We start from the raw sequence: 24,486 nt of genomic DNA on the forward strand, positions 1-24,486 counted from the left end.
ATGACGCAATTTTCAAGTTGATAATGCTGGTAGGGAGCCACAGTTGTTGGACTCGCAGATAATATTGCAATGGTAGTGGTGGCAAAGTACTTGCTAGAAATTACTCTCATCGCCAACTAGGCTGTTACTACGATTCGAGGCTGGCTGTCTTCGGTAGGCCAGCTGCTTGCTGATCACAAAACCAAGGTTCTCCTAGTCACTACCAGGAAGCAAACGGAGTTCACCACTGTCACGGTGGGTAGGCACAAAACTCGTTCTCAATCTTGTTTAAAATATCTAGGAGTCATGATTGATGTACGCCTTCAGTTTAATGCTCACACAAAGTATATCAATGCCAAATCTGCAAAAGTAGCATCCTTCTTGTCATGCCTTATGCTAAATGTTAGAGATCCCAGAGAAATCAGCAGAAGGCTTCTTGCTACTGTTGTCTCCTTCATTATCTTATATTCAGCTCTGATTTGGAAAGGAGCGATGGTAACCAAATCATACAGGAGACAGATGGTTTCAGTTTATCACTGAGTTTCTTTAAGGACAGTAAAATAAAAAGAAGAGTTACACATAACAAGTTGTTTTTAACTTAATAAACAAATAAAACAGTACATAATGACTGGTTTATAAACGACCATTCGGATTTTTATTTATTTGATTAGATACTAAACAAATATATTGCATTTGCAAATTTAGGAAATTATTGTTCATATTTATCTGTTTCTCCCTCATAAGTAGATTGATTTAGTGCTTATTTAGTAATGCCAAAAGCAGTTAGATAAATTTAAAGTCGGTAATTTTTTGAGTTTCTAATCATAGACTTTAAATCAACTATAGAGTATTCCTAAAAAGTATAATTAGAGGAATAGATACTGATAGTTAAGACTGAAGAGGAAACCATAACAGATAGGTGAGGATGAAGAGTGCTAGTCACTGGCTACAAACTTCCTCAAATTGCAGGCTCTGTAGCTAGTTAATTATAAATAACATTCTAAAGTGAGTACTTACGTCTTCATTGAGAAGAATTAGTCCAAGCAGTGGCCTCGACATTGACCACTGGTTTCGACAATCCTCGAACATTATGACATTGAGAACCGTACTTAATATTTGTTGAAGAATTTCAGGATGCAACTCTAGTACTTGAAGGAACATATCGTTCGGGGTTGTCTGATTGAGAGGTCTTCTTTTTTTACCTATAACAGAAAAATGGTAATAATAAGAACTACATGATATACAAAAAGCACCATAACTAAATTCTAAAACAACTGATATTTTTAATTAATTAATTAATGAGGATGCTAAATCTTAAAAAGTAAAACGTCAAAATTTGAGGTGGTATTAAACTTTTTTTTCTTAGTCAAAGGTTCAACAATGAATAACAACAATGAAAATAATAAACCAGACAGTCCTATATCACTTTTGAAATATTAGCTTAAAATGGGAAGAGAAAACTTTAAGATAAATTAAAGTGCCTGAAATTGAAAAACAGCATGAAACCCTCTACTCCTGCCATCCATGGTAGCCTAACTTATCTGACTTTCTAAACAGACAATTATAGCAAGTATGTTGATTGATGTACGACATGTTACAATCTCACAAGAGGAGATCGTAACACAAAAAAAGGCTGTCCTTCCCTGCCAGACCCACCCCTCTAAGGCCCCTGGAGAGTGGCGGTCCTTTTGAAATATTTGCTAAAAATGGGAAGAAGAGACTTTAAGATAGTCAAATCGAGCAATATTTAAAAAGCACATGAAATTGAAAAACGGCATGAATATATTGTATTACAACATTTAATATTTATGCACAGCTGGGTGTTGCAGAGTAGGGAAATAGTTTAATATTGAATACTATAACCTAATAAGAATAGAAATCTTGGCCATGGGGGTCTTAAAAACAAAATTTTGGCTACAATAATTAATCAATGATGACAAGTAACAGAAATATAAAAATTAAAGTAGAAAGAAACATGCGTAAAGAAATAGGAGAAAGACTGTCTTAACAGGTTTAAGCATTTAAAAAAATGTTAGAAGCAATATTGCTAAGAAGTATATTAGTGATTCGCAACCAGGGTTCTGCGAAATAATTAAAGAAATAAGAAATTACATTTTCAAGTGATCCAAACATTTTGATTAAAATAATTTGTAATTCCAGAACCATATTACAAAATATGCTTTGTTCTCTTCACTATATTTGTATCAAATGTTAATGTAGGGGTTCCGCAATTTTCCCAGTTCTACCAAAAGGGTTCTGCCATCAAAAAGAGGGTGGGAACCACTGAGGTATATAATTGGAAAATAGATTAAACCAGAAGATAAGATAGACCACAATCGACTTAGGGTAAATAAATGGAATAATGATCAACTACATAGATGGAACATGGTCAACAATCAATATGGGTCCCGTCATAATAAATTTAAGAGGTCAAGGAAACCCACCGATTTTAAACACACCTATCTAGTTTAAAATCAGTAAGTAGGTCTGTCCCAAAAACCACTTCTGATTGTCCGAGCATGAACAGTATAGGTTTTGGAAGAGATTATCCCGTACTACACAGGTTCCATATAGATTCAGACAGTCAGAAGTGGTTTTTGGGACAGACCTATATTCATATTTTTTAAATAAGCTATTAACTTAATGAATTAGAGAGACAATGGAGAAGGAGTAATAAATAGATAATGAATATTAAAAATTGTATGATTACTTCTCAGATATTTTTAATAAAGTCTTTAATTTAAGGCAATCTAGAAATGTAAAAATTATTTATTCATACAAAGCAAATTATTACATTTAATTCATGAACATTTCAACGCTAACATAAACATACAACACTTAATACATACAATTTTGTTAAAATAGTAAATATTAATAAAAAAGTAATAAATATCATATATTTACCTTTATTAGTTATCTGTTTAAACAAATAGGTCACTATATGGTCTAAACTTGCACAACAACCTGTACATACCATTGTATCTAAACAACAAAATAAAAATTAAGATTAATATAAATTCATAATTTTACAGAACAGTGTTATTTCACTAAAAAAAAAATTTATAGGAGAATTAATTTTAACCATAACAATAACATGCATTTGAAATCTAAAATAAAGAATTATTGAAGACAGAGATTTGATAAAATGACACTGATAAATTATTTCAGAAGTTAAACAGGAAAGAAAAAAATGGTTCACTACTGATATAATGCCTAATCAATGAAGATGGCACTGTCATTCAGGTTCTTGTCAAGCATCAAGAAGAGCAACTAGCCATGTAGAAGACTTGCAAACCCTCAACATTCGATTAACATAAAACAATGAAGTCTCAGGTTATGAAGAACTTCTTGCTTAAGGGTTTACGTAAGGAAAAAAGCTAACACGATAAAGCTCTTTAAGATGTACTCATGATGATTAGAAATAAACAGTCATTCCCAGAAGCTGGTATAAGACAATGAAAAGACCAATTATCCTATCCACAGAAAGGATGATCGACTGGTTATAATATTTAAGGTTACTGAATATAGTCAGCTAACTCCTAGGATATGGTTTAGGATATAGCCTCTCTACCTTATATCATTAATACCAGCTCAATTACCGAGTCTAGGAATGTTAAGAGCTTATGGGAAACTAGCATTCAATTTATGTCCACTTAAATCATAGTTTAAAGGTTGTGAAACTAAATCCCGTGATTTAGAGATATTTTGAATGTCAAGGATGCAAAATTTCAACTATAACTTCAGATTTTTCTTCTTTTTTTAAAAATCTACAATTGACAGTGACCTTTCCCTAGTTAAGAAGATCAAGTGTGCAAAATTTCGTCAAGCACACAAATTTTATACTTGTATAGGACAAAGATACACATTTAAATTTATATTATCAATGGATCAATTCAGTATAATGGCAACTTAAAATATGAATGGGAGTAGAATCAATAGTTTGTTTTTTCTAACTTTTTTGAGCACATCAATAAAAAAATTGTTCATTCAGAATTGATTCAAGGAAGATTTATGAATAAAAACACATTTTAAATTTCAATTCAACAAATAGAATATAGTAAAGTTGAATGTATGAAAAGAAATAAGATAAAATAATTTGTTTGATACAACCTCATTGACTGTTTCAATTTCTCAGAATCTCTCTGTCTTTCTGTTTAGTGCGTGTTCTGGTGGTTTATAAGATGTAGTAAATGAAACTGACTTATCTAGCAACATTGGATAGCAACATTGATTAAGTGCTAAAGGTCCTATGATCAACTGCCCATACAAAAATGATAAGTCCATTAGGACGTCTCTTTCAGTTCACGCATCACCTTTTAAAATTTTTCTAATTTAAAAAATCAATTGGGCCTGATTTTTCAATTGGATCATCAGCCAGTTAAAAGTTATATCGTTTGCTGTATGTCGAGGGTACTGTCTTAGGACCCTAAAATGTGAGAAGTTTGATAATGCCCTTTAATTAGACTATCAAAATAATCCCACAATTATGGAGGATAGATATTTCTAGCTAAACCCAAACCTTGAAAAAAAGCTGAAGAAATAAATGAATTTCAAGATCTAAAAAATTAATTAAAATCCAAATGGAAATATTCTATCCATTACTATCTTTTATTACAGCCAATGCTATTCCCAAAAGAATTGAAACACTGGCCTTTGACTATGAGAACAAAACTGAACCTTTTGAAGATTCAGTGCTATAATTTTATTCACAGAGTTTACTTTATTTTCCAATTAAAGATATGACTAATAGTTTAACTAATTTTATGAAAGAAATATCCACCTCTCCATCAGCTTCGCATGACTATCTAAGCAAGGATAGGTGAGCGTGAATCGAAGGCATTTGACGAGATAAAAAAAAAGAACAATTAGAAGTGCATTTACAAGCATGAAAACTATTGAACGATGATGGCAAGACTGTATTTTATTGAAACATTGCTTGGAATCCAAAAAGCAGATAACACCTATATACCCAGTGTCATTTCCTACAAAAAGGGCCAACAATTTTTCAAATAGGACACAATCCAATATGTTGACATTAGGAATTCCTTCATTGGATTTAGAGGCCTACTGAATGATGACCCTAGTGAATCATGTCGCTAAGTCCAAGTTATGGAATCTGCTTCAAGTTTAAAACGCTGCTGATGAATAAAAGAGAAGAAATTTTTAAAATAATGACTTCCAATTTTGAGCTGAATCCTGTCACAAATCTTTCTGTTGAAACTGAAACTACAACATAAGAGGGAATAATTGCTCAGAAAATTAAAAAATGAAAATATTAAAAACAATATACATTACCATTACCTAAAGCTGTTAAACCTTCTGAAATGGACGATAATATGTACAAGAACACGTTAGGTTCTAAGGTAGACAAGAAACTCATATGATCCTGAGCAAGACATTCCAAAAGTACATAATATGTTTGGGAAAGCTTAGGATAATCCTGAAAAGTAAAACATTAACTAACTTAAATATAAAAAAAAAAAAATTTTAAAATAATATTAGTCAATTAAGCGAAATAAGATTCTACAATTTAATAGGTTCAGAATCGACACACATCAGATTTTCACAGGTTAAGGAAGATACCGAAAAAAAATTCACACATTGAACAACAAGAAAAACCGATTAAACAGGTTTTCATATATCATGACTAAATGAGGCATGTAGTCATAAAACATGGTAATTAAAAAAAAACGGAAATTTTTACAATGTTAAAATTAACATTTACATTACATTTAAGTAATAAAAGCGTTGCAAAGCATAAACAATAATAGATAAATTAAGAACACTCCAACAAAACTTAATATCTTCTCTTCTAGGTTGAATAAAGTGCTCAGTAACAAAAACGAAATTCATTGATTTTTTGAATAACTAATGGAAAAAAATATGTGTTAATCAATAAATCAATCATATGTAATCTATTATTTAAATAATTATATAAAGTGATAACCATTTTTTGAAGTAAACTAATAGACGTAATAGTATCCACTCAAATAAAAAAACTTAAAAATGTCGTATGTATCCTAAAATGGATTAATTAGGACTAAGAGTAATTAAAAATTAAACATATGAGATATTTAATGAACGTGTCTTTAAAATATGGAAGAACATAAATTTCAAACAATATAAAAAAACCCAATCCTATGAAGATAACTAATTTAATCACAAAGTACTTTCAATAGGCTTATAAGAAACGTATTATAAAGTTTCATGAAAAACATTCATCATTCTAAAGAGATACACTCATCACTGTTAGCAACAGGAGGGTTTTGGAGGCTGATTTACACCTTATAGTTGGATGATGAGGTAAGGTATATAATACTATAATTATTAATAAATAAAATGAATTTACCAATATTATTGATTAATTAAATTTACATTCCTTTTTCTTTTGTTAACAATTATAATTATATCACATGATGATTATAAGAAGTTTCAAATAATTACTCACTAGTAAATCTGATTGGGGTATACTCAGGAGTAACTTAACAAAGGTTTTTAGAGCATTGTCTAGAGCCTCATCGCCATACAACCTGAAGACCCCAAAATTTACATAGCTACCACAAAGCGCTGCTTTGAGCATTGAAAAACAAATAGAAATTCCTTTTAACTTCATAGAATACATTTGATCTTTTGGGACATCCACAGTGAGGATATTTGCACCTAAAAAAGAAATTAAACATAAAAATTAAAAACTGGATAACTGCTTTATTTGTTAACACGACAATCTATCCCTAGTGGGTAGGGATTGCAACACAGGCACACCGAATACTGGTATTTTGAGCCATTTGTACAATTTTGTAATACCGGTATTCACTGGAAAATTTTTAAATTGTCTCCGCGATATGTTCAGGGGTCACCAACATAGCAAAATAGTATATGTTTTAGCTCCATACACATTTAAAAATGAAACATGATACATATTTGTTAAAAAGGAAATAATCTAATTGTGATGAAGGTACAAATTTAAGTACAGTTTGTTAGCCCAAGTCATCAGGAATTTTAGATTATTTTGAAAAAGTGATCTAGAGATAAACACTTGGAAAAAGTATATCGTGGTATATATTGCTAACAGTTCCACCATCTAGTGTAGATGCTGAAAGAGCGTTTTCGACAACTGGTAATTGTTGCACAAAATTAGGTTCCAGGCTTAATGACAGTAGAATTGAAGCATTATGTTTTTTAAGATCACATTTCAAAAATTGTTAATAGTACTGCAGACTGAATAGTAATATTTACACTTTTTTGTGATTTCAATACACATGTTCCTTTTACTTACATTACTTTTTTTTATTCTTTATATACTGTTATATATATAATTTATATAATATAAATATATAATATATAATTTATATGTTACAAATGATTTTTTTGTGATATTTATTCTCTCTAATAAAACTGGCAAATAAAATAAAGAAACACCTGTTGTTTTTTTTCTTTTCTCAAATTAATACTACCAGAATTAAAACCGGTATTAAGATCTAAAAAATACTGAATACCTGTATTGAACTTTTGGTCCAATATTGCAATCCCTACTAGTGGGTAATAAGAAGTAATGACATAAAACTTCTCACTAATATTGGAGATAACATGGAATAAATAATTAAAAATAGAAGAAATATTACCCAAAATAGAGAAGTTGCTAGGAAAAATAATTAATTTTTAACTTGGATGTATCTATAATTATGGTGATATACAATACTAAATACATACCATAACTTGAAATAACCTTGCTTGCTTCCCTGAACAATAATATTCCATTTGGAGAAGAAACATCGAATTGAAGCCTTTGAGATCTGTTTTGTACAAGTTCGGCAAAGAGTTTGAGCACTGGAGTGGTTACCTGAGGTTCTCTGAACCACAGGTCCATAGCATGAAGTAGTATTGGTGTATATGTTGGGTAACTAACAGTACAGGTTAAGATAAAAAATGTGTCTTTATATAAATTGAAATCCAAATAAACAATAATGTAAAAAAAAAAAATTATTAGTACAAGTAGAATTCCTCTATAGCTAAAATTAAAACAAAATGTGTGATTTAGAAAGTCAAGAAGCTTAATGTAACTTGAGAAAGTTTAATTTAATTGTAGCATAAGTTGAATTTAATAATAATAATATAAATAATTTTTTAGTTTTACAGAGTGTTAGTAAACGATACCACTACAACCCAAGAAGGATCAGGGGTTCAGTTCTTTGTAAGAAAGTACTGTTTCTTGAACAATGGTTGCATAAGCAGGTGATTTCTTCAATATCACACTCAACTGACAAATTTTTCCCCAATTAAGGGCACTTAGTTTGTAGAGGTTGGGTGTACCCCAGAGAACTTTAGAACCGTCAGGGTTGGGTACAGTAACAGAATAAATAATTATCTACCACAGCTGAAATTGAACCCCGGCCTGGGAGTTAGTAACATACACAATGGCAGTAAAGCTTCTATAATTAAAATAAATATTGATAGTAATAACAATAAAAAAGGATACATCCAATCAAATAACATCATGTAGGATGTCTTAGTATTAAAAGCAAATGCAAGGCCTCGGAGGTCCCTAGCTAAACCAATTAAAGCTTTTCTTGCTTCTTCTGCAGCAAAAACAGGAGTTCCAGCTGTCTGAAGCATAGCTCCAATGGACTCAAAAGCATCTGTAAAGAACACAAAATAATTGTTAAAAACTAATTCAATGGATGTATTTCAGACCCCACTTTTATTCCTGTCTAAGTTGAAGAGTGTTTTTTAAATTAAGTCCAAAAGTATAAATAAAAAAATGTTGATATACTATCCTTATAATGAACAAAATCATCTTCTCTGTGAATGCCCACTATACAGAAGTTTCACAGTAGTATTAAAAAGATATATTAATAATAGTGTTATTAAAAATATTTTTGTTGTTTTAATACAAGAAATAAATGTAACTGAAATTTTATTTTTAACACAGCCATTCATCTAAATAGGATTCAGGTTAGGTATAGAACACTAGTTTCAGCTTAACTAATAAAGTACCAAACAAAACAAAACCAAGATTTTGATAAAATTACTAATTATATAACAAAATAATAAAAAATATAGATTTCTGAAGAAAAAAAAACAGGTTAGCAGGTTTCCTAGACTACTTTATTTAAACCTAATGTTATGAAGCATATGTTTACTTTATCTTAAATACTTTAATCTTAGCTTATTATAGATACTCAGTAAGTATTTAAAATAAAAGATAAAAATATACGCATATATATCAAGGGGATACAGAGAGCAGATCACTTACAATTTAAAAAACACAATCATTATCAGTATATTATAACAGATTCTGATAATTTCAAGTTTATATTACATTGAAAAAGGTGCAATATTCATAATTTAAGTTTTGTTTTTTTTTTTATTCAAGAGTAAATAGAGCATGGAAATCACAAAAAATTTGAACAGAGAAGAAATCAACAAAAACTGCGAAAGGACACTAACTTTGCTGAGATCAACTAAACCAGAAGCAGCTGATTTAATGCTAAATATGCTGAATGAAAGTATCTTAAAAAGATATGGAGACAGTAAGCAAGCCATCGATATTTCTAAATTCAGCAAGTTGAACTCGGAAAAAAACAATGAGACCAAAATAAAAGTATCAAACAAAAAGTCAAAGCTAAAAAAAACTAAAAATGATCAGATAAGTAAGAATGAAACAAACTTAAATGAATTATCTAATGGAGTAGGTATTCAAGACATACATCAGAAGACGAAACATAATTTAAAGAAATTAAACAATAAAATATCAAAACACAATAAATCTATGACAAAAATTATTAAAGATGTAAAGAATAAAAATAACTGTTTCGAAAAAGCAGGTACTCCTATAGATGAATATGATGAAGAAATAACGAATAATACTCCACAGCTATCGACAACAATACCACATCTGAATAATAAAACAAAATCTAATATAATTTCTAAACAAAATGAAAATGGTGAAAATTCAAATGGAACCCTAGAAAGCAAAATTAATGAAATACAAAATACAGGTAAGAATCAACGTGTATTACATTATGAATTGCCAAACTCAGAGTAATATATCAGGATAAACAAGATAGTAAAATATAAACTTTTTCCATTGGTATTACTAACTTATCCATCGGTTCAGTATTTATTAACATTTTTGGGATTTGCTCGTTTCTAAGTACTACAACCTTACATACCCATCTTATACACAACAACGCTATAACTTGAATTATATTTATCGGGTTCTAATACCTTAAAATAGTAATAAGATAGTAAGGATCTTCTGACTAAAGCAGGCTTCGCAGTATCAATCATTTTCGAATTATATATGGCATACATTTTTATATATTCATGATTTATTCTGATGTAATGGACTATCTGTACTATACCCCAGTGGTTCAGCCAAAAGTTGGTTAGAAAATCACAGAACAATGTCCACCACTACTGGAAGTTAATAATAAGAATTAATCAACTTTTTTTGTGCCAACCTACATCATCTTTTACTGTAGCTTTCCATTTAAATTTCAGGAGAAATAATATAGGACTATATGGGCATAATCTTCCTCAGGCGCACAGCTTAGTCACCTGTCTCCTTTCCAGACAAACCTAAGTTGGTATCAGTTTGGATGGCAGCTTCTTTCATTTTTATTCATATTGTTATTACTTTAAATCACATATAGCAACAAAAGGGGAACAGAGTTTATAATGCCATGCTACTTTTATTTTGGTTCTCATTTTATCATTGGAACAAAGTATTTGCACAATAATGACCCATAGATGATTGGTGCCTTAAAGTAATTTAAGTATTTGCAAATTTTGCTATTTTGTATTTTATTGCATTTAAATATGATTTTCTATTCCTTTGCAATGCCAAAAAGACCTAACTGAAAATGTGGGCGTAACTAATTAAAAATACTAAACTGTCAATCGACTTATATAAAAATTTAGAAACCAGCTGCTACCTTTTATCTGCAACCATAATTCAAATACAATATTCCCAGATAAATCTATGCATGCCATTATACTGACAATATGGATATTGGATTTAATTCAAATTGTGATATCCACTTAAGTGTGTTTATGATGTTTCAAACAGTTCGAGAATAAAGGATTGTTATCGATAAAACAAATCAACTTCAAAAATGATCGTTGAAACCATTTATCTCAATTATATATAAAGATGATTGACCATATTGGAATTAGAAGGAGGTGGTCAGGATTGTGGTTATGAAAAATGAAAACTAGTTTTTGTTTTTCCTGTCCGTACCACTGACTATCTTCTCATTTACCTCGATGTATTTCATAGCTGAGAAACTGTCCTTCATTAATAAAGCTCTTTGAAGATATAGCAGCTATCATAATAATTATGAATTAAATTTATTTTATTTTACCATTTTTTATTTTTACAATAATACATCAACATCATTAATATTTTTATTGTAGAAAACTCACAACCAAAAAAAGAAAATGAATCATTTGGTTTACCACCCATTGTTAAAAGAGCACCATTACAACATAAATGTACAGTAAAAGCAAGAAGTCATAAAAAACCTCCTTTACATGAACTATCTTCCAGGCAGAGAATTCAAGCAGTTCTTGAGAAAGGAATAAACAACAAATGAAAAATGTTTCAGAATAACAGACTAGAAAAAAGAACATTTTGAACTAACTATGGATTACATTTGTTTTTATTTGAATGAGGATAATTTATAAATAAATAATTAATAAATCAAGTCTCTTATAAAGAAATTCTTACTAGTTAAAGGAATCATGAAGGTAATGAATCTATCTTCATCTTCTCCAAGATCGACCATAAGCAAACGGCCTAAAGAGGTGTAGAACATTGATCTACAACGCATTTCGCTGACCTCCACACCATTACCAAGAAAAGGAAAATGTTCACTCTAACAAAAAAAAAAAAAAAAAGGAAAGATTATTCACTTATAATTAATTAAATCTAATACATAAAGTAGCGTTTTAATATTTAAATATAATAGTATAAAATTGAATAGTATTAACAGGACCTATTGGATTCTCATCAGTATCAAAATCATTCGTAAGAATGACTGTTGTAATTGGTTACTGATTGGTGGAAACAACAACTTTAACTGGCTGTAATAAATCAAACACTAGTAAGGCTTAAGCTTTACTATAGCAATCTTAAAATCGACAACTATTAATTTTAAATGGCTATCGGCATATGCCAAAACTGAAATAATCAGTATTAAGGAATTAAAAATATAAAAACTGTTGTACTCAGTCCTATTTTATTGAATTTCTCTCAAAATGTTCACATTATTTAATCAGCTGAACTAAGTTCAAAACGTTTTTCTTCTCATATGTCGTGAAACATTCCTAGTTTCAGTTTATGTTTATAAGAAGCAGAAATCTCTGATAGTTTGGCTTAGATTTTGCACCCTCACAAGGGGAGAGTATAGTCACAGATTTTATGTATCTATATTCTTTTTTTTTGTGGATGAAGTTGGCGATCCAAAAATATTGGACAACTGTCTCAGTGTAAGTTCGAATGGCCCATAAGTTCATATTTATTTTCAAAAAATCCTTTAATACCAGTTTAAAGGAAATAAAATTTTTTTTTTAGGCTGAAAATTTTCCTATTGTTTGAACATAACTTTTTTTCTAAGATCAAGAAAATCTTTGAAACTCAACCTATCAACTTCAAATTCTTCTGAAATTATTATTATGTTAGAAAAAAATAAATAAAAGAAAGAAGGCCCAGGTGCAGTCAAAATAACTCAAGTAGAAAATAAACTATTTCTTATGCGCCTACATTTTCCCCCATGTTTCAGGGTTTACATAATAACAAAAAAATAAATAAATAGGCTCATAATAAATAGTTCATTTTATATTTGAGTTACTTTGACCATACCCAGACCCTCTCCCTTTTATTAATTACACAAGGTCAATCAACAATCTTCCAAAAAAAATAAAATGAATGAAACAGACTCTATTAGGCCCATTTGAATTTGAGATGAGACAATTTATTTATGATTCTTTAAATATATTCAAGTAGCTTTTCATTACCTTCAAATGTACAAAAGTACACATAATTTTTATCATCAGACAGAAGAAACTTGTCTCTAAAGGTACAAAAACATTTGAATTTATTCAAAATATGCACGAGTGCTGAAGGTTTCAAGTAAAATTAAGACATGTGTCCAATATTTTTGGATATAGTCGCCAAGAAAGCTTTGGTTAAAATTACCTCTTGACTTTGTCTTCCCCTTGTCATTAGAAGTAATAAGAAGTAGATCTAAAATAAATTTTCCCTGAAAATTCCTTTTCTTTTTTTTATTGAATTTTTTAATCTAACCATTGTTATATCAGTAAAACTTGAGCGATACAGCGCAATAAGAAGAAAAATGTTTACAAAATATTTCAGAAAAGGCAAAAGATGTGATGAAAGAGTATATCTCCCCTTGTCAGTAGAAGTATTTAAGTCTGAATTTATAAAATAAATTTTCACTAAGGACTCCTTTTTTTTTTTGTTTAGTTTTTTTTTCCCTATCTCTCTATTCTTTTGGATGGCTTAAAAACCTTATGACACGTCATGAAGTTATATCAATAAAACTTGAACCATAAAAAGCAATAAGAAGAAAAATATGTTTACAAAACATTTCAGAAAAGATAAAAGAGTATATGTGTTCTCCCCTTCCCAGTAGAAGTATTTATGTCTAAAATGAATTTATAAAATAAATTCTTATTAGGGATTCCTTTTCTTTTCTGTTTAGTTTTTTTGAATATCACTATTCTTTTGGATGGCTCCTTATTAAAGTCTCAAAAATTTTATGACACGTCGTTAAGTTATATCAATAAAATTTGAACCATATAGAGCAAGAAGAAGAGAAGTATGTTTACAAAACATTTTAGGAAAGTCTAAATAGTATATTACCATCCGTAGATCAATTTATATTAAAAAAAAAAGGCTACATATCCAAAAATACTAATATGTTCATCTATTTTGGCTTAAGATTCAACTTTTTCCTTTCATTAAAGACTATAAACACTAACTAGTCTACCCTCAATTAACAACTTGATTGAAGATAAGTCAAATAAACAAAAAATAATTTTGGAGTACTTACTGTATGACTATTAAGCATGAACTGGACTTCATCCAGCTTGACTAACTTTCTAACACAGCTATATCCGACAGTGAGATCGTTTAACAATTGTAATGTTTTACAAATTATATGCTCACTCCTACCCCAGTACTTTAGGTTTGTAATACTGAAATAATAGCAAAAATACATCTTAACTTTCTATTTATCCAATTAGAAATCAGGATAATAAATCATAAATATATATATCAAATCATAAATAAATAACAGTTTCAATTAGAATAATTAACAACTAATTTAGTTCACTTAAATTTAAAAAAATAATAAGTTAATTATCAAGAGGCATTGATTTCTATAAAACTAAATAATATTTATAGAATCTTGTCAACTAAATAATTATGACAAAGAATTTTTAATTTAATATACGAAGTATTTAGCATTGAAATTATTTTCTTCAAAACGGAAGATAGAGGGCTATTCAAACATTATTGTTTCAATGATAAAAAATGAACTTACATTTTTCTAACAAAAACACTCAACACCATTGATTCATCACTTAGACCTAAAACTTCTGACAATCTTCGATAAACTTTGGAATTTTTCTGAACCTAGAAATATTAAAAGAAATTAATAGAAATATGAATTAGTAGGGTGCAATTATATTAAAAAACAAAATAATTTTTATTTATCATACCTGATCACCAACGTATATTTTACGGAACTGTTCAAAAAAGCTTAACATAGCTAACTCCAACTTTTCACAGCCTCCTTGCGTCAAACGTGAATCAGTTAAATTCATTAACTGAAGCACTCTAAAACAAAAAGTTATTAAATATTTATGATTATAATAATAACTATCAAGTAACCACACCTTGGTGATAGTTCCCAAGGACTACTCCAACATGTCAGGTGGGTGTGTATTCATCACTTATTATTATAACCACTTTAATTTGAAAACAGCTGTCGTCTTCTGATCGCTCAAGAGATAAACAAATTGCCAAAAGATCCTATTTAGTGAAGGTCAATGCCTAAATTCACTTTACTATGAATCACTTTATTGTGTCCGGTTATAACCGACAATGATGGTTGGCCATTTCTCACTGTGTACAAATGAGTTTACACCCATCTGTCATATTAAAATTGTGGTTGGAAACTAATACCAAAACATTTATGTTATTTAACACATTGACTGCCAACTACGAGATAACTCTTAGTTCACGATCTTGCAAAGGACACCCAATGCAAGTTATCTCCTAGTAAAAATATGAGATGATTCGTAGTCGACGTCCTAGGCAAAAATGCAAGCTTGCTAGTTGGTAGTCTACATGTTAAAATTTAATGGGGAGTCAGGTATTGGGTGTCCTCCCAAATTGGCTCAGGAGCCAAGTTTCAAATACTTAAAATAAAAATTATCTCAAATAAATCTAGGAAAGGAGACCTTCCTGAGACACAGTGGAAGTCTAAACTTTCAACAGGAAGGGGGGAAATTGGTTGAACACAACACTAACTAACCATCTCACCATTGTTAATCAAATACCCAACCGGAAATATCCAATCGGAATCCACCTCTGGTCTATAAGTCTTGGAATAGGAGGAATTATACAACAATATTTTGAGAATTTATTGTTTGAACTATTTAATCAATAACATTACATAATGTTTGAGTGTTAGCCGAGAGGTTTTGATAAATATATACACAATAAAAGTGACATAAAATCCACTTCTAAGGAACCTAATATTTAAATATTTTCAAGGGGAACTCCCTTTTTTCTCAAGTTGAGAAGGGGGGTGGCCTGTAAATGGTTAAAGTTCCAAAGCTTAGTGGTTCACAGTCTTCAATGGGCTGAGAACCACTGTTATATAACAATAAATTGTTTCATTTTTTTTTTTTTTTTTTTGTTTCAAGTTATTATGAATAATGTTTAGAATAAAGATTCGTAATGGACTTTTATGAAAAAAGTTTTAAAATAACTTATTAAAAACGTTTTCACAAACAAAATGTTTACATTAAATAAACACATATAGAAGGTTATAAAAACTAAAATTGTTTTAGTGATAAATCTATTATTGATTAGTAATTATGTAATGTTTCTTACCTGCATACTAACTCACCATCCATAGCATCATGCTCTTCATTACTATTAAAAGAAACTCTTCCGCCAATAGCTGAGCCTATTATGTAGACTAACCAGGTAAGTCTACCTGAAATCAAGATAATACACAATAAAACCATTTTATTACAACAAGCACTTAAATTGAAATCAAATATGCCATTAAACTGACATATGTGAGAGTTTCAAAGACAAATAAACTTTATTTCCTAGCCAGGGGCATACTCAGCGAGGGGTAGGAGGGGGCAGCTGCTCCCCCCTCCCTTAGAAGTAAAAAAAATAATAATTTAATAAACATTTTTTTCAAGCAAATAATTTTAATTACTAATAAAGAACTGATAATTATACACAATTTTCTCCAAATGTTGGTTTCATTTGCCTTAACCTTGTTGAAATGTCACAACCTAAAAGACTATGCCTTGCCTCCCCCTAGATTTGATCCTGGATACGCCCTTGTTCCTAACCATCTGAGGTAGAAGAAATATGGGATACAACTTATACAACTTAAATTATAAGCTTCATGATCCCCTAAGACCAAAAAAATCGTTATTGTTCCCAAAAATAGAACTGTTTTCGATTAAAATGGTATATGAAATAATTAATTCATAAGACATAAAAGTTTTGAGAAAAACATTTAATTTTATCTAATTTTTGATATATAAAATCTTTATTATAATATTTTATTAAATTTATAGATCAACCTCTCCCACTAACCACAAGACCTCTAACTGTTACAAGTCAATTATTAATTCTAATTTAACTTGAATTAAATTACTGAGATTAAAGTTTAAATCTTTCCATAATTAATTACTAAGGTTATTTAACACAACCCTCAATGTTAAAACTTTTTAGTAATTCTTAATTATTTTATAATAAAGAGTGTGAATGAGTTTTTATTTGAAAATATCCATGAATAATCTAAATATAATTTGAATAATAAAAAGAAAAATTAGTATTTGAGAAAACAGAAGCTTATCCTTCTATCATCAAATAAATTAATTCAAATTTAATAAACATTAAGACTAACAATAAAATTAAACATAAATTTTTAAAAAATTATTAACAAATTACCTATAAAGTTGGGTATTTTATATCCATTTAATTAGTCTCAACACAAAACAATTTAACTAAAAGTTGACATTTTAAATACTCAACATTATCTAATATTTTCAAAACTTTAGAAATTATGTCTAACAATAATTCTAAAACACAAAGAATAATAAATAAATGATGCATTTTATTACTGATAATACTATTTGTAATATTTAACTGGATATGGATTTTAAATACAAATGAAAATTATACCGGTAGAAACAAATTTCCAGAGAAAATAGTTTTTTTGATTACTATAAGGTCATCATTTTGGAATTCATTCATTTGGATGAATTCACCAAAATTTTGTATAATTTTCAAAAGATAAAGCTTCTAAGAGAAAAAATAAAACATTTAATTTGTTCCAATTATTTAAAGAAAACTTCTGTTATATAATCTTTTGAAGTTTTTACTAAGATTAAGGCACCAATTTTAAGCAGGCCTGATAATATTACTTCTCACCTGTTATATATAGCAAGAACTTTATCCCTAATTATAATCTGAAAGTTTGAATGAAACATGCCATATTCAGTAGTGCAATTACAAGCACTCATTTTTTATTTTTGTATTTTCTTTTTCAAAAGCAATATCTTCCGAAAACTGTGCAGCACTTTGGCAAGATAGTGTGCTTTGTTTTATTTAATAAAGAAATGACTGAATTTAATGAACAGAAAAAAATAGGTTACTTTTTCTTCTAATTCAGCACCAACTTAACCTTTAGATTTTATTTATCTCTGATACCATAATTTCTTCATCTTGAAATGTAGTATGAATCTAGAAAATATAGGGCAGAATAACAAAATTTTTTTCATTTGAGAAGGTATTTTTTAGATTTTTAAAATTTAAATTTTTGAAAATAATTAAAACTATTTGTTCTAAGGTTGTAATTTTACATATCGCATGAAGGAACATCCAATAAGCCTTAAAATATTCTTCCAATACTATCAATAGTAAATCTACGACCATTTTTGTGCTACACTAAAATATGATGAAATTTTGACTATTTCTGCCAAATTTTAAAAAAATTTATATTAAAGAAATCACAAAGTTAAAAAATATAGAAAAAAATACATACATTTTGTAATGAACTTTAGTTCTTATAACTAATAAAAAAAAAAAATGAGTAAATCTGAGATATAGGGATTCAGGCCTCTGCTGATTTAAAATGGAATGACCCTATAATAACTCTTGTCCTGAGATAGCTCCTGGATGTCATAAGAGGCTACTAAAAACAGTTTTACCAATAACTCTATCCGTGTAAAATATATTTTAAAAATTTCAACAAGGCTTCAGACTTGGACTGGTACATTGTATAAGACCCATCATAAAAATGATTAACCACTTGATGATCAGAATAAAAAAATTTTGTGGACTTCTAGATAAAGGAAAAAGTTGCATGTTGGAAAATTCTCTAAAGGAATACAGAATGGATTTGGTAGCATTGCAAGAAATAAGACAATAGAAGCAACTTAATATAATGGAAATGAATAAATTTATCCTTCTCCATAGTAGCCATGCAAAGGATCTTTACTATACATGTTTTATGGTGAAACATTGATGAAACAAGCAATATAATATTAAAAAATGAGAAAATTCATGAAAGGATGTTATATACAATGGGGAATTTTAGATATGATTAGAAAGGACTTACAATTAATTCTCAAATATAATATAAAAATGCTCTAGGAAATTTCAATAGAAAAATTAGGGAAGCCTCAGAAATCAGTAAGAAAATATAGTTCTCACAAAATTAATGACAAAGGCTACATAATAGTTGATTATGCCACTAGTAAAAGCATGAAAATAATAAACACAAATATATTCACTGGAACTTGGACATCAAATCATGAAAGAAGTCCAAAATCATATAGATTATTATTTCATGGTTGAAATAAATCAGAAAAGCGATATTAAAAATGTAAGGAACAATAGAGAAAATCGTGAGAATTTTCAAGAGTAGATGACTTAGAAGCAAAGATTGATAATAATAACTTAAGGAAAACATAAAAAAATAAAAAAATGACCAGTACCAAAAATTTTCACAAAATTCAGAGACCCAATAAAAATCTACTTAATAAAATCAGGCTGTAAGTGTCTGTAAACATTCACTATCTGATTTATTGACCACCATATCTCAAAAACAATAATTCCTATAAGGTTGAAACTATCAATGGTCATTCTCCTCATGCTATAGATGTGAAATATGATTGGGTTTCCAAAAAATATATTTATAAAATCTAAAAAAAAAAATATTGTCTTAGGAATAACTCAAAAACAACACATCTGAAAACCTGATAAATATTAGCAAAGATAAAGCAAACTGATCCATATTTATTTTAAAATAATTTGAACAAGTTCCCATGGAAACCAATTTTATCTCTCTGTACACAATAAAATCAGTTTGCCTGTGTCAGTAATGACTCACTAACTTATTGTTGATCACTGCATCTCAAAAACGACAGTGCATGTGAAGCTGAAATTATTAGTAGTGGTTCACCTTATGCTGTAGACATTTTTAAAGTGGCTTAAAAATTTATATTTCCAAATTAAAATCAAAATTAGTTTACTAATAACAAAAAAACTATAGATTCCTGAATGTACATTTCAACCCCTCTTTTGAAAGATAATTCAATTTACCAACAAAGTAAAGACAAACATCTTCTAAATCAGATAAGAAAGATGGAAAACCCTTTAATTTTTATCTTAACATATATAAGAACAGATACCACTCACTGGCACATTGCCCATTGGTCCTCAAAAATTATGTTTATGAATGGGAGTTCTCATGTTACAAATGTGAAATAAGGCTCGATTAAAAAATTTGACTTTAAGTGGTTTTAAAAATGATTTCTAAAATAAAGAGGAAGAGAATGATTAAAATGATCTTAAGAACAGGTCCCACCAGTATGGCAAAAAAAGTGGAATAGTATTTAGGAAACAGAATACCAGAAAACAAAGGAAATAAACGCAAAAACATTAAGAGGGCTTTTTTAATGGCTGGAGAGGAAAGAATAGGGAAAAATACAGGAAATAAAAAGATATCACTAATTTATCCAGAAATGTTAATGAACTACAGCTAATCGTATATTGTTAAAAAGTATCAATAAATATAATATGGTTGGATAAAGGACACTGAATGAATCCAAAAGGACTACCAAATCATACTATGGAGGGAGAGGAAGAGCCAGGCCTAGATCAAAATGGTTGAAGTATGTAGAGAATGACCTGGGTCTCCAGAGAGCAGCGAATGGGAATAAGCTGGACATGATTGGTCTAATTGGGGGAGAATTGTTGATGCTGTTCATGAACTTTAGTACCAGCGATATTAATAGTCATTAATTGCTTTAGCTACAAAGTTTCCCTATTCCTGTTTTGTTATGTCATAGATTCTATGTTAATCAAAAGGAAGATGAAATCAAAGTGAGAGAGACTCAAAGTCGCAGTGTGAGAGAATTGAAGTTGAAGCAAGAAAGACTCGAACTGGAAGCAATTGGTTGCCTAGTAACCAATTGTATCCAGTTTGGATCTCTCTCACTTTAATTTCATCTCATCTTGTGTGCAAAGGGCCATAATAAAATCTTGGATAGATTATATAATCAATTTATAAAACCCAAATCACATTTTTATTGTAAACTATGTCTGCATAGTTCTTCTAAATAGTCGTGATAATAAATGATAACTTTCTAACTAAAAATGTTGAAACTATTCATTATGATCAAATTTTCGAAATAAAAATTAATAAGTCTCAATAATAACAAAATTATTAATAATCAAGTTAGCTTATAACTTATTCGTAATTATAATACCCATTAGACCCAAAACCATACAAGATATAACAATAATTAAAGTACATTTTCAGCAAGTAAATAATAAAAAAATTAATTGTTAAGAAGCTGATCTTTAGGAATTTTTCACATGAAGGGGTTAGGTAGCTTCATAATGAAGTTTACCATATTAATATTATCATTTTAATGAATTACAACATGCCAGTGATTTGAAAAACCCACTAAATATGTTGTTTTTTTTTGTTTTTTTAATAAGTCAACGTGAATTACCCTGTTGAATCGAAACATCCATTTGGTGAGCATTCTGAGAGTTAAACAATTCTTGGTACATGGTCGCTGATTGATCAAATAACTGAACCAGAAGTGCACATGTTTTTTGATATTCACATCTTCCGATAACGGATAATTGTTCTAACTGCTGCTGCACCATTCCGAGATCATCTAAGGGATCTTCCAGACCTTCTCTACAATCAGATTAAAATATTTTTCTGGTAAATAATTAATATATTCAAACAGTGCCTCAGGCTGAAGTAGAAACAGTGTGATACAAAATACTATTACCATTTACTGCATGAGTATCAGGTTTTACTAATCCAAAGAAAAACTAAAAAAGATTTATCATTAACATGAAACTGTTTGAATTAAAATAATAATAACTACACAAACTGGTTAATTAAGACTTAGTTTTTCCTTTATATAAAAATAGAAGCTAGAAAAAAAAAAAGAAAGTCAAATTTTTACAAAGCACTACCCTGTAATAAATTTAAGACAAGTTATAAAAAAATGTATTCAACCAGAAAATAAGATCTAAATAAATAAATGTAATATCCAATACCAAAATATTGTACCATAAAATTAAATAAGTATAGAATAAAATAATACTCGAACACTATTATAAACAAAGCATTCTTGCACACACTAAAAATTTTATATGGTTGTAAGATGTTAATTAAATTACAACTTTTAGGTAATTGATTAACAAAGTTTCATTTTTCAAAACTAATCACATTGTTTTAATAAATTCTGCCTATCTTCTTCCGTGGCTATCTTCACAGGAAACACTAATGTATCACATTTATTAGATAAAATATCGCAGGAGTAGAATTTAAGGATAAAACAATGCCGAATTAAACCTTAGTTATTTTTAATAGAATTATTAATAATTATTAAATAATAGATATATTTAAAAATACGATGATTTTAGAGATACAAGTTAAGTACATAAAGTAAATTTAATGTATCCTAAAATATCTTTTGAAATATAACATAAGTTAATATTTCAACTGCTTTGTTATGAACACTATAACACGAAACAGTATACCATTACGTATTGTTACAATTGCTTCAAATTAAGTATAGTTTACATTAGAAGCTTTCTCTTTTAATTTCCCATTTGGCTCCATCAAAAAATAATTATAATCTTGCTAGTAGTTAAACTTTTATATTACTCCTGTATGTTTAAGTGTTAGTTTTTATAATTATAGAAGTGTAGAACATTTAGAATCTAGTAAATACAACCAGAAAATATGTTGAACTGCATGCACTGATTTCTAAACTGCTGGAAGACTCGCTTTCGATGTTGCCAAGAACAGTAGTTGAAGATAATTCTTTCAGATGTTAGTAAAAAGATTATTTTTTTATTTTTCTTATAAAGCCAGGAACTTTGTCCAAATGATTATTTATATTTACTATTAGTTTTATTTAGACTTAATGAGGTAAATTTAATAAGGACAAAAATTCTTTTAAAAAATAAATTTATTAATAAAAGTAACAAAGTTTATTTTATTATAATACAAAAAATAATTTGTTTTCAGTATAACAAATAATTTAACAAAAATAAATTAAATCACAGTCTAGTCAAAAATATATTAATGATAAACAACACAGGTTAAAGATATGACTTCATATTTACCCGAAGTTTTAATTCCTAAATACATAATAAAAAAAATAAAAAATCATGATATAACACACCATTAGTTCTGCAAAATAACATATTCAAAATACTCTGTATTCAATATGAACATAAATATATATTTAAAAAACAAATCACCTGACTACAACAGCAACTGATTCTAGCCTCGATGTGATGTAGGTAGAGGTTACCTCAGGAGTATATGTTTCTAAAAGATGGGGTTCAGTGGCCTTAACATATGGTACACTTGCTACCATTCGTTGCCATAAGCTCAACAAATAATGAACACTATTAGGGGCAAAATGCCACATCTGAAACAATAACAAAAAAATAAAGGAAAAAGTTACAAGCTTAAACAGAAAAAAATTAAAACAACAATGTGGAACATTTAAAAATAAAATATCAATTGTACTATATCTTCAATGAACCTGATATAGCCATAATAATCTAAATTGGAAAGCTTAGATGGCCATCCTATGTACCTAGAAAATCCAGAACCTAGAAAAGTCTTTACAATGTTAAAATGTGAAGCTCAGAATATCAGCATAAGAAATTGGATACAAGCACCCATATAACTTGGCTCTTGATAACTTGAGAATGGATTAATGGTTAATGATTAATGGGAAATGAGTATACTGAAAGGAATAGTTATAATAAAAAAGAAACCAGACTGACCAAGTAGTACTCAGTACATTGTCTCACAAAGTCTGTAAGAGCCACATGGTTGAGTCGAAACCTTGGCACATCTAATAAAATGGGTAATTCCTGATTATTTCCTCTCTAATTTTACACTACCGTCAACTAAATACTATCAACAAGAAAAACTAAAATATATAAGCAAAAAAAAAAAAAGTGGTTTGGGATGGAAAAATATAATAACGTTTGCTATAGCTTTTGTTGGGTCATCCTACAGTAAAATATGATTGAAATTCAGTGAAAAAAAAATAATATTAGGCATATTTTATTTACTTAGGTTTTTTTTTTTTACACTATCAGAGAAAATACATTTAAGTAGTAAAAATAAGCCCACCACTATTTTAGCCACTGTTCCAAATTAACAAAAGAGACTCATCTCAGAATCCATTTATATACATCTTGAACCCCTTCCAGTTAACCACAAAATCAATAAAAACTATATCTCACATACCTACAGCCATATATTAAACTTAATTAAGACTAAATAATTTTACACTCATTTTATATTCATCACCAAATTTTTCTATTATACTTTTGTTTTTCATCTCTCTATCACTTATATTATCTATCGCTTCATTCACTTATATTTATTCATCTATGTTTTATTAACTTTTACATTTACTTTGTTTTGTTTTTTGGTAAACTTTTACTTCGCATGTTTCTATTAACTTATTTTACTTATTATTATCATCACCTATATTGTCAACATTCTATCACAATTTTTCACTTATTTCTATACTTTATTACTTATTTTTAATCTTTTTATGTACCTCTTTTTACATCTCACCTTGTACTTTTATTTTATTTAGTAAACTTTCACTTCCGATTTTTAAATTACCTTATTTCACTTTATACTA

The 24,486-nt window shown here is 28.8% G+C and overlaps 1 protein-coding gene across 7 annotated transcripts in view; it reads right to left on the reverse strand.

Annotated features, from left to right (window-relative positions):
* The window catches only part of Ranbp16 (Ran-binding protein 16), a 46,396-nt gene that overhangs the window by 15,404 nt on the left and 6,506 nt on the right, over positions 1-24,486 (reverse strand). For 5 of the 7 annotated variants that reach the window (XM_067046360.1, XM_067046359.1, XM_024363988.2 and 2 more), the window contains 13 exons: positions 23,072-23,244; positions 21,292-21,485; positions 16,130-16,235; positions 14,728-14,845; positions 14,550-14,641; positions 14,058-14,202; positions 11,711-11,858; positions 8,456-8,615; positions 7,690-7,880; positions 6,428-6,639; positions 5,275-5,419; positions 2,884-2,961; positions 997-1,181 (listed from right to left, as the gene is read on the reverse strand). In XM_067046360.1, coding sequence (XP_066902461.1) covers positions 997-1,181; positions 2,884-2,961; positions 5,275-5,419; positions 6,428-6,639; positions 7,690-7,880; positions 8,456-8,615; positions 11,711-11,858; positions 14,058-14,202; positions 14,550-14,641; positions 14,728-14,845; positions 16,130-16,235; positions 21,292-21,485; positions 23,072-23,244 — 1,947 coding nt within the window. The remainder of the gene's footprint in view (positions 1-996; positions 1,182-2,883; positions 2,962-5,274; positions 5,420-6,427; positions 6,640-7,689; positions 7,881-8,455; positions 8,616-11,710; positions 11,859-14,057; positions 14,203-14,549; positions 14,642-14,727; positions 14,846-16,129; positions 16,236-21,291; positions 21,486-23,071; positions 23,245-24,486) is intronic. The other 2 variants (XM_067046361.1, XM_067046363.1) reach the window with 1 other exon arrangement.

This window comes from Halyomorpha halys, unplaced genomic scaffold, assembly GCF_000696795.3.
Source record: "Halyomorpha halys isolate HHAL.00 unplaced genomic scaffold, Hhal_1.1 Scaffold307.1, whole genome shotgun sequence".
Classification (NCBI taxonomy): Eukaryota; Metazoa; Arthropoda; class Insecta; order Hemiptera; family Pentatomidae; genus Halyomorpha; species Halyomorpha halys.